General features: G+C 37.8%; 1 protein-coding gene across 4 annotated transcripts in view; it reads left to right on the top strand.

Annotated features, from left to right (window-relative positions):
• PSTPIP2 (proline-serine-threonine phosphatase interacting protein 2) overlaps nt 1-12,023 on the top strand; it is an 82,734-nt gene that overhangs the window by 8,718 nt on the left and 61,993 nt on the right. For 3 of the 4 annotated variants that reach the window (XR_003569676.1, XM_027868724.1, XM_027868723.1), the window contains exon 2: nt 6,554-6,654. The exons of the other annotated variant lie outside the window; for it this stretch is intronic. Coding sequence is in view for 2 of the 3 variants with exons in the window: in XM_027868724.1 (XP_027724525.1) it covers nt 6,554-6,654 (101 nt within the window). In the remaining variant the exon portion in view is untranslated. The remainder of the gene's footprint in view (nt 1-6,553; nt 6,655-12,023) is intronic. 4 annotated transcript variants of the gene reach the window in all.

The raw sequence follows: 12,023 nt of genomic DNA, 5'->3' as shown, positions 1-12,023 counted from the left end.
CTGATAGGATTCTTAAGCAACTTTTTGAGCTTTTCTATGAATTCTTTCTGGACTTGACACCACTTCCTGTTTTTCTTTGGGGTTGTATTGCCCATAGTTGTTTTGACATTGTTTTCCTCTTCTGCATTCGAGTCTTGGTCTCTCCTGGAACCACAATAACTTTCTATGGTCAAATTCTTTTTTTGTTGTTTTTTTGCTCTTTTTTTTTTTTAACCTTTTCCCTTTCTTTTAAATTTGAACACTGCTCCCAGAGTGGAAGGAGCACTGTCTCTGGCTTGTGCGAGTGGCTGCAGGCCTTGGCTGTTTACCTGGTGCTGCACCTGCTGTCCATTGACAGGGTGCTTAACAAACAGGTAGTAAGCATCAGAAGTGGGATCTGAACTCAGATAATCTGATTCCAAATCCTAATGAGGCTTGCATTCTTGGAAAGAATAACACAAATTTATTTGCACTCAAATGATGATGATGATGATGATGATGATACTCTTTCAAGTTTGCAAAGGACTTTAGGAACCTTAATGCATTTTCTTATTTGATCCTTAAGCCTATGAGATAATAAATAGGGAAGGTATTATTATTTCTATTTTACTTTTGAGGAAACTAGGTTCATAAAGCAGGCGATTTCGCTAATTAGCTAGGAAGTAATGAGTCCAGTACTAAAACTTGGGTCATCTAACTCCTGGTCTTACTCTCCTTACCTACTTCCTTAGTGACTTAGATGATCTGAGTTCCTTAAACCAGGGGTCTCCAAACTTTTTGATCAGGCATCCCTCACTCCTGATGTGAAAACCTGGGTGACAGGAAAAATGGCGGTGTCCTCTACAGTAACAGGGAAGTTTGGGAGATGGGTAGGTTCCAGTGGAAAGATAATGCAATTATAATTACCTCCACATGACAAGTCATCTGTGGCTGTTCATCCTAGGAAAGGGGGGCCCACCAACAAAGCTAACACCAGTACAGGCAATTTCTGTCCCCTCCTTCCCCCTCTACCCCCTGCCTTTCCCATCCCTTTGTCTCCATCCCCCACAGTACCAGATCAGAGAGCAGAGACAGGATATGTTTAATCTTCAAGATTCTGCAGAAGAGAAAGAACAGAGGGCTCTCCTGAGAAAGATTGGAGTAGTAGAGCGGTCAGAAATTCCGAGGTGGTCAGAATTGCAAAACAGGGACCTTGGAACACTTGGGAAGTGGCAGTGAGTGACCAGGTTGGTGTCACAACACCAAATCGGTCCCAGACCAGGACAGTTCAGGCCCAGGAGTTCTGAGGTCCCTAATATCCTGTTTTAAGAGGCCATAGAAATCTTTTAAGATGTAATGTTCTATACCTCAAAGATCCAGAGAAGGCCTCACCCTGGGAGATGAAGATCATCTCAGGAATCATGGGGACCCAGGGCAAGATCTGGCAATGTGAACTACCTCACCCAAAAATGCAGCAAAGAGGAAAAGTCTGGTTCTGGCACAAAGACCCACTGCAGGAAATTAAGCTAGAAAGACAGGCATACCAAAGACGATACCAATTCATATTAAAAAATTGTTATAAATCTAAAGACCCTCCATCCCCCACCAAGAACCACTGATTAACTATAGCTCTTAATTGTTCAAAGGAAAAAGTGGATTATCAGCAAGGGCAAACATGGATAACTAGAAGAAATGATCCAAGAGCCTCCTCTTTCTCCCTTTCTTCTGTAAAATCCTTAGGTCCGCTTTAAAAAGAAAGAAAGAAAGAAAGAAAGAAATGATCCAAGAGGTTAAAAAAAATAAAATGAAAGCTCTCGAAAGAACTGAAAAGAGAGTAAGTAAGCTTTTTTTTGGGGGGGTGGGGCTAGGCATTAGGGTTAAGTGACTTGCCCAGGATCACACAACTAATAAGTGTTATGTGTCTGAGGCTAGATTCGAACTCAGGTCCTCCTGACTCCAGGGCTGGTGCTCTAACCACTGCACCACCTACCTGCCCTGGAGAATAAATAACTTAAAAGAGAAAGTGGTCTGATCTGACTGTCCTCAACTTTGGCATCTTAAATGGCTTTTCAACACCTGTTAAGCATGTGGGAGATTGAGATGTTAGCATCCTGATTGAATTGAAAGTTCCATTGCCATTAATGTTGAAAATAGATCATTAAAGAAATAATGACATATCTGTTCTGACTTCAATTTTTTTATCATCCTTCTGCTAGTTTCATCTTTGAATGATTTGGGGATGATGTGACTCAGGTCTCATACCAAGCTTTCTATAAACTTGTGTTTTCTTCCATTGCTTTTTGCTGTTTTTTGAAATAATACTAGTCATATTCTTCTGACATCCTCCTGTGTATTATTTTGTAAATGTGTTTATATTTTAAATAGTATTGTCTTTGGTTGCTATGTCTCTCCACTTGATAAGTGCTGATTATGTGGTTTCTTTTTGCTTCCTTGGGGTGACTGTCTTATCTAAGTTAAATTTTTACAGGAAATTGTAATTATTTTAGACCGGAACTCTAAATTCATTGGCATAAGTAATTTCAAATGAGGAAACTCCCTCTACCAATTTGGTTTGGTCCTTAGTATGCAATTTACAGTCTTACAGAGTTGCCTGAGGCACTGAGAACTTAAGAGACTTGATGAGAGCCACACAGCCAGTATGTATCAGAGGCAAGACCTGAACCCAGGTCTTCCTGTCTTTAATGTTGTCTCTCAACTCTATTATGTCTCAGGAAATAGTAATGATCCAGGGAAAACAGAGGCAGCTAGGTGCATTGTGGACAGAGTGCTCAGCCTCAGACACTTATTAGGTGTTTGACTTTGAGCAAGTTACATAACCTCTGTCTGCGTCAGTTTTTTTTCTGCTGTAAAATGGGAATTATAATTGTACCTACCTCCCAGGGTTGTTGTGAAGATCAAATGAGATAATATTTGTAAAGTGCTTAGCACAGTAGAACATATACATACTTAATAATTGCTTAGTCTCTCCCACCCCCTAATAATTTGATCTTTTTACGTCTTTTTTTTTTTTTGGAGAGAACATTGATGAGTCATTTGAATATGCCAGACTGAAATTGTTGCAAGTACCTGCTCTGTCTTCTTCCTCTTCCTTATCCTTCTAATTTGATGTTGATTTTGACCTTTGCTTTAACTAATCAGTGGCTTGATCTCATAAACAGCTGATTCTAATATGAACCTTATATCAGTAACCAGTCGTTTACGTTTGAGATAAGAATCAGTTTCATTTTGAGAGTGCTCTATGCCTAGGACCTTCCAACTCTTTTCTGGAAGAAAGTATTTCTGTTACATAATCATGAAACCTTTGAATTGACTGCAAGCCTTTGACTTTTTGTTTTTTAAATCTAAGCCATGTTTTCCAACATATTTTTCACCATCATTCCCTGAGACTATCTTTGTAATGAAGTAACCACACATCAGAGTATGTGGACTTGGTTTAAGGCATCTTGTCAAATTCTTTTTAGAATTTCCCTGCCTCTTTATCCTTTGCGATAGTGTTGGGATACAAATTTTCTTCACCTTTACGGTGGTCTTTTTGCTTGTTCTTAACATGAATACTGCATGACAAGGTGATGTCATATGAGATGGTGTTTCTTATTACTTTTTGGTAAACAATTTCTATGTCAATTTCTTTATTTGCCTTTCCAGTGAAAATTTGTGATCCACCCTTCCATTTAGTTCAAATATCCTTTTGACTTCTGATTTCATTTAAAGCAAAAATTTCATGGTTGATATTGTTTAGTTCTTCCAAGAACCAATTGGTGTATTGGCTACTGGATAAAGGTCTTCCATTCTGGGTACTTCCAGTTATATTTATAGATAGTCTAAAAATTATGATACTTCATGTCCACTACCCCTTTCTTCCGCCACTGCCATTATCACTTCAAAAGTTTTTGATGTCTACCTGGGAATGAGTCATTTTTGTTTAAATTTTTATCTTGGGTTGCCATGACCAAATAATTTAAGCCTTGCCCCACCCCTCATAGTGCCGCCTACAGATAAGCTTCTCAGGACTTGGCTATTTACGTCTTTGGGTATCAAATTCTTTCTATCACCAAGACAGTATTTGAAACCTCTCTGGGCAGCTTGGTGGTGCAATGGAAAAAGCACTGGCCCTGAAGTCAGGAAGACCTGAGTTCAAATCTGGCCTCATACACTTGATACCTGATAGCTGCGTGACCCTGGGCAAGTCACTTAACCCTATTGCCTAGCCCCCCCCCCAAAAAAAAAGATTTGAAACCTCTCTAGCATGGTAGAACCTGCCAAAGCTTATATTTGAATGGCATAGCTTTCAAGAACCCAGAGTCACCTCCATTTCACAATGAGGTATCCAGGTAGGACTTCATAAAGAAAGCTTAGAAATAATCTAGAGAGTGTGTGAATTATTTGTTCTTTTAAATTTTTTCAATTTTCTTTATAAATCTATTTGGTCTTAATATCTTAAAATTAATATCTTAAAAATTATTGAAATATTTTGTTTTTATATCAACTGAATTTCTGAATATATCTTAGTCCAATCTCCTATCTTTCAAGCTATCTCTTGTAACAATGAAGCATTTAAAAAGGGGTAGAGAGAGCAGTTCTGAAAACTAACCAACACATCAATTCATATATTAATGGTAAATGAAATGTTGCACATCCATAGTCTTACACCTCCGCAAAGAAGAGGGGGAGGTACATTTTCTCACCTCTTCCATAGAGACAAATTTGGTCATTATAATTCCACAATGTTCCATTTGGGGGATTCTTTTCCTTGTTCTGTCTTTTTTCTTTTCTCATTAATTTATTTTTTATTTTCAGTTCCAGATTCTCTCTGTCCCTTTATGCGTCCTCCTCCCCTTATTCAATCTCTACAGAAACCTTGTGAGATATGTAGTGAAGACAGTATTATTCACATGCTATAGATGAGGAAACTGAGGCTCAGAGATATTAGATAACCTGTTTGAGTGATAGAACTACAACTTGATCCCATACTTTGTGACACCAGTCATCCCAGTGCTCCTTCATCTCTATATCATGTTTCTCCTTCAAAGCAATTAAGGAACATACATTGTTAATTGTGCAAGTACAATAGGATTTCAAGGAAGGATGTGATCACTGGGTGATGGAGGAGTGGGTGAAGATTTTCTGACAGCCTTCCATTTTAGAGTCTGAGAAACTCAAAGACCAGCTGGATTAACAAGTGAATTCTATTAAACATTCAGAGAACAATTAATTCCGATATCACATAAATTATTTGCAAAAATAGCAACAAAAAAAAGGATTTTACTTTATCTCTTCTATGACATATATATAGTCTTGATATATAAACCAGGGGGAATCAAAACCAAATAAGAAAACTACAAACCAATATCCCTAATAACATAGATGAGAACATTTTTAATGAAATTTTCACAAAGAGGTTAAAGTAACCTATCACAGAGGTTATACACTTTGACCAAATTGGGTTTAATACCAAGAATATAGGATTGGTTTAATATTAGGAAAACTAAAAACTGAATGAATCATATTAATAACAAAATTCACAAAAACCAGGATTAATTATATCAATAGATTTAGAAAGAGCTTATGATACAATATAACAGCAATTTCTGTTTATTTTTTTAATTGAAAAAATAGGAACAAATGGATTGTTCCAATCGATAAGATTTTTTTTTTTAACCAAGAATGGAGGACAGTGTTATGTAGTGAGTCAGACTGACCTTGGAGTCAGGAGAGACCTGGATTGAAATCCCAGCTCCAGTAATGACCATAACCCTAGAAAATTAGATAGAGGCAAGGATGTTTGATCTGGAGAAAAGAATCTTTTCTTTGAAGTGGGTTGAGGAGGCCAGGGTGGGCAAAGCCACAATAATTGTCTTCAAGCGTTTGGGGATTAGTTGTATGAAAGGAGGATTAGATTGTTGTACTTGGCCCAGAGTGTAGAATTAGGAATGGGGGAATTTGGTTTTGATATAAGGAAAAATTTGTTAATGATTAAATCTACTCGACTGCCTCAGGAGGAGGCAAGCTGCTCTTCACTGTAAGTTTTGAAGTCTCATTGGACAGCTACATATTAAGAATATCATTGGAGAGATTCTTGCTCAGAACTGGGCCCAGATAGATGAGCACTGAGATTCTCTTCCACCTCTATGATTATGTAAATGTTAATTCTCAAACTTTCCAGTTGATTTATTTGCTGGGCAAAGTACCCTGCAATATACATTATATTTGCAAAAAAGTTTTATGTGGCTTTTAGCTGAGTGGTTTGTTTTTTTTTTAATTATTCCTTCAGGGTTTCCTAACCTGCTTAGATCATTGGCCCTTAGTTGGATCAGAGAGTTATCTGTAGTCATTCCACAGGGTTCCTTCCAATGATCTTCCTTTCACTTTACTCTAATTTACAATTTTGAAAACTCTTATGAGATTATGATGAGAGTATTTCTTTTTACTTCTCCTTTTGTTTCCTGGCCCAGAGGCCAACATTTCAGAAACTTTCCATTCTCTGCTTATTTGTACAGACTGGTCTCCTCACAATCTTAGACTTTCTCTCCTTCACTAGCTCTGATGCAATATTTTTTTTCTCTCATGCCCACAGTGTCCCCAATTTCTCAGCACAATCGGCTATGACAGCATTATTCAGCATCTGAATGAGGGCCGAAAGAACTGCAAGGAATTTGAAGATTTTTTAAAAGAAAGGTACAGTGCCATCTCCTGTAAGAAGACACCACTGGGGAGAATCTCCCCTCAATCAGTGAGAGTTTACTGAGCCCCTATTGTGTTCAGCACTTTGCTGAGAACTGTGGAGATTATAGAAATATAAAACTTGGTCCTTGCCTTCAAAGAATTTATAAGCTAGAAAAACAAAACAAAAAGCCCCAAACTATCTATATGAATACTTCTACTACCATTTAGTCTACACTAGTTACTTCCACTTACTGTCCTCTCATTCCTCCACCATTTATAATCTGGTTTCTGACTTTATGACTCAGTGGAAGCTGCTTTCCTAGCAGCTACCAATAATCTCTTTTGTCTTGTTTTGTTTTGTTTTTTGACTGGGCAATAGGGTTAAGTGACTTGCCCAGGGTCACACAGCTAGTGAGTGTAAAGTGTCTGAGGCCAGATTTGAACTCAGGTCCTTCTGACTCCAAGGTCGGTGCTCTATCCACTGCACCACCTAGCTGCCCCAATGTTTTTTGTTTTTTGTTTTTTTTTTGTGAGGCAATTGGGGTTAAGTGACTTGCCCAGGGTCATACAGCTAGTAAGTGTCAAGTGTCTGGGCTGAGACCAGATTTGAACTCAGGTCCTCTTGACTCTAGGGCTGGTACTCTATCTACTGCACCATCTAACTGCCCCCCAATAATCTCTTAATTGTCATTTCTTATGACCTCAGCCCTCCTCCTTATTAATCTTTGTGCAGCATTTGATACTGTTGACCACACTTTCCCCTTGGATATTCCCTCTAATTTGAGTTTTTGTAACACTCCTATTTTTTCCTTTTCTTCCTATGAGTCTGACCAGTCCTTCTCAGTTTCTTTTCAGAATCACCATCTATGTCTCCTAAAGTGGTATACCCCACGGCTCTGTCTTAGACCCTCTTTGCTACTCTCTACACCCTCTCACTTGGTGATCTCCCATAGATTTAATTATTCATCTCTATAAAGATGACTATCCACACATTTGCCAAATATTGCCATTTTACTTCCACAACATCTCTTCCATTTATCTCTTTCTACTTATACAGCCACCACCCTAGGTCAGACCTTCTTTGCCTCTCACCTGTGCTATTGTAATAGTCTAATAATTGGTTACCCTGTCTTAAATCTCTTCCCACTCAATCTGTCTTTCCCATAGTGGCCAAAAGAATTTTCCAAATGTACTAGTCTGACTCTGTCATTCTCCTATTCAATATACTCTAGTAGCCCCACAGTATTTCTAGAATCAAATATAACCTCCTATGTTTGCTCTAAAGTCCTTCACAGTTTGGTTCCAACCAACCTTTTCTATCTTTACTACAAACTATTCCTCTCCATTCACACTATGATCCAGCTCCACACAATATGAATCTTCCTATTTTTCCTTACGTATAACATTCAATCTCCTGCCTCCATGTCTTTGCACCAGCTGTCCCTCATGCCTGGAGTGTATTAACTCCTCAGCCCTGTCTCTTAGAACCCCTACTTTCCTTCAGAACAGCTCAAGCTCTACTTTCTACATTAAGTCTTTCCTGTTCCCCTAACTGCTGGCATCTTTGCCACAAGGTCACCTTGTATCTATTTTGAATATATTTTATAAATATCTATATATGAACTGATTTCATTTTTTCTTTCTATTATACAACATCTATGTCTTAGCAATATGATTTTAAAATACAAATGGTGTTCCCTTTAAATCTTGTATACTTAACACATTCCTCCCCCAATAAATATACAGTGAGAACAATAGCAGTCCTACTCCATTAAGACAGAACACTGAGATTCTTTTTTTTAATGGCAAGATGATACAGTTGCAAAATATTGATTGGGGGTGGGGGGCACAGTAAATTTTAAAGCCATCTACCAGGTAGTGAACTATACTAGTGATGAGAATACTCATGGAAATAAAATTACTAATTCTTTAAGTATTACATATATTCAAATATTAAGGATAGAAAGTACTTCTAGGCACTTAAGTTATGATCCTTGTTCTCGCAGTGTTTAATCAATTACATAACCATAGGACAGAGGGTTTTCCTTTCTTGAACATGTAGTAGGCTAGCACAATGCCTAGCGTGGTGCCATGTCCCTTAGTCAGAATGTGTGCTAAATTAGTCTGTATCCTAATATGACTTTTTAGCTTTGCAAGTATCCAGAACTGATTTGCCCGTGTGCTTACTGAAAATGTATCTAGTTTACCTTTCTATCATTGTGGAAGATATTTGGAATAAGCCCTTTTTTATTGCTCATTAAGCATAAATAACTTCAACTTGGGCAGATGACTGTGTGGTAAATAGCTGTGTAATTTGTGTTCCTTGATTAATTGCCAGCATGGAGCAATATATCTTTGATTGCCCTTTGAAACTTCATACTAAGTATTGCCAGTCTTATTTCTTACTAATTCCCATGCTAGAACTTTCTGCTCTGGTCAGGATGGTTTTTTCACTGTCCTCAAACAGATCTTGTCCTTTTCCACTTCTTTGTCTTTGCTCATGATATTTCCCATTGCTTTGAATTCCCCTCCACTTAACTAAATCTTATACATCTTTCAAGCCCTATAGAGTCTTATGTCTTTTTCGTAGTTTTCCATAATCACCCTACTCCAGAAAATCATAAGATTTAGAGCTAGAAAGCCCTTACGAGTTCTAGTCCAACCCTTTCATTTTATTTCTTTATTTTTTTTGGTCAACCCTTTTATTTTAGAGAGGGAGAATTTAAGGCTTATAAGAGTTGAAGTAACTTGCCCAACGTCATATAGGTAGTAAGTTGTATAGCTGGTGTCAAATAAGTGTGGCATGGTGCTACTGACCCATACCCTCCAACTCTTCTGATTCCATGGGCTGAGGCTGATTTGCTTACTGCATCTGTGCCCACATTGGCAGGTCAGGGTAGTTCAACCATGTGAATATAACTCACTATCAAGGTTGTAGGAGAAACCATAGTGATGGGGAAGACATACATCCATTATTTGCTTATAACTGTAGCTCCTGAGCTCCCATCAGTGTGATTCCCCTTTACACAAATCAGGCAAGATGACACCATTAACTATCATGAAACATTTATGAATAGGATGCAAAGTAATAAGAATAAGAATAATCTTAATAATAATAATAATAATAATACATAGTACAATAGTCCACTCATAAACCTGGTTCATGCTCTTCCAGCAACCTATTAGGGAGGAAGATAGGGGAATGAATCTAGGTGTCCCGGGCAACTCAAAACTCTAGACTGAAATCCTAAGGTCTTATGAATACATATTTAGAGTTGGAATGGACCTCAGAGATTGTTTAATACAACCCTCATTATTTTACAGATGAGGAAATTGAAACTCAAAGAAGTTGACTTGTCCAGAATTATTTAGCTAATAAGTAAGTGTCAGAAGTAGGATTTGAACCTGGGTCTTCTTGTCTTCACACTACATTGCCTTTTAAATTTAATCAATACAAGCTTGTGATCTGAACTGAGTGGGAATTTTTTACTCATGGAGAATAATTAAAATCTGCAATCTCCATCATGAATGCGCTTCAGTGGGTTATCCATCCTTCAGGCAGAAGGTAGACACACATTGATCCAGTCAGCATAGATTACACACAGCCCTGGATATTTAGACTTGTTATTGTTCAGTTTCAGTCAGTTGAATGCTACTTGTCCCTATAAGAAATTGGGATGCTGACTGCTTGGGGGTCATGTTAACCAGTAAGCATGCAAATTGTTCTACCAGCAAAGAATAGCCATGGAACAATGCTCCCTCCCTTTAAGGATGCATGCATCACTTGTTAGATAAACCCACTCCCCTTCTGGGTCTCTTTGATCTACTGCTGGATAAAACCACTTCTCTAATACTCTTGGATTGCCAAATTGGTGTTAAGCTCTTTTAGCAAACAGAAGCCTTAAGCCTGGCACTTGAAGAACTTCTCAAGTCTGCTACTTTGGCTGGGTACTGAAGCAGTGTTAACCCTTCAGTGAAAAGCCGTTTCCTTAAGCCTGGATCTCCAAAACTATTCAAGTCTGCTCTCTGGGCTTTGAGGAATTTCTCACCTTTCGACTATAGTAGATAGTAAAAGAAAATGTAGGCAATTCCCTGAGGGACTTATTCGCTCTCAAACTTTGTATGGCCTTAAAGGCAAGACAGCTCTTCAAAAAAGCAGAGCATTTTGTTTTTCTGCATCAGCTCCTAGAATCAGAGATTTCATTTAATCAGATCAGCTCCTGGACTCAATTGCAGAGTCTGTGCACCTCTAGTCAGCTGGGCTTAGTTCAAGTCAGTTCTTCTGACAATTATTTATCTTCATTGCCTTCTGCAGCCTTTTCTCAGCTTCTCTTCTTCTGGTTTCTGTGACTATTTTGACTTTGACATTGACTTCTGTCTTTCTGGCCACAAATTAGGCCACAAATTCCTCATATATAGGGACCTGCCTCTATCCTGGGTTGAGAAACTCCAAAACCACATTTTTGTAAGATATGACATAATCAATATACAATATTCCCATAGTCCCCCAACAGTTCTTTGATTCAGTTTCCCAACAATAAACTTCAAAATCCTGAAAAGTCATATGTAAATCAATTTCAGTTTACATTATAATGGAGGTATAACTTGTACATTTGTAAGTATATATGAAGGGAATAAATACAAATAAATGCAAATCCATTTCTCTTTCTACCATACCATTACTGTCTTTCTCTTATGTTTCTTTCCTCTCTATATACTGTTTTTTCACTCTTTGCATCTAGCAGCCTCCTAGCAAGTCTCTAGTATTGGAGGTGAAGCAAAGTCAAGTATAACTTGAACATTTTTCATTGAGGGATATGTATGTGCAGAGGCCTGAAATCCTTAGAAACTATCTGATATTAAGAGAATTTATCCAGTGGAGGCTTCTACCTTGTAGGTAGAAGGAAACTTGGTTATTTTATATGATTATAGGAATAAGTTTCCTGGGAAATGAAATTTCTAGGTAATTAAGAGTTTGCCTGAAAACCCATTTAAACATAACCCTAGCTGGAAAAAAAATAGCTAGCATTTATAAAGGATTTTAAGGTTCATAAAGCACTTTGAAAAGCTAGGTGGCACAGTGGATAGAGTGCAGGACTGGAGTCAAGAAGACTCAACTTCCTGAGTTCAAATATAACCTCAGACACATTCTAGCTGTGTGATCCTGGGCAAGTCACTTAACCCTGTTTGCCTCATCTGTAAAATGAACTGGAGAAGACCCCAAATGGGGTTATGAAGAGTTGGACATGTCTGAAACGACCAAACAACAACCGTATTTTCTGACTTCTTGCTTCCTTCAAACCACCTAGTACAAATTATGCATTTAGTGGATGCTTATGTATATATATATATATATATATATATATATATATATATATATA

This window comes from Vombatus ursinus, unplaced genomic scaffold (assembly GCF_900497805.2).
Source record: "Vombatus ursinus unplaced genomic scaffold, bare-nosed wombat genome assembly UNPS02014791.1, whole genome shotgun sequence".
NCBI lineage: Eukaryota > Metazoa > Chordata > Mammalia > Diprotodontia > Vombatidae > Vombatus > Vombatus ursinus.
The sequence above is the reverse complement of the archived record's forward strand: the minus strand, read 5'-3'. Positions and strand labels throughout refer to the sequence as shown.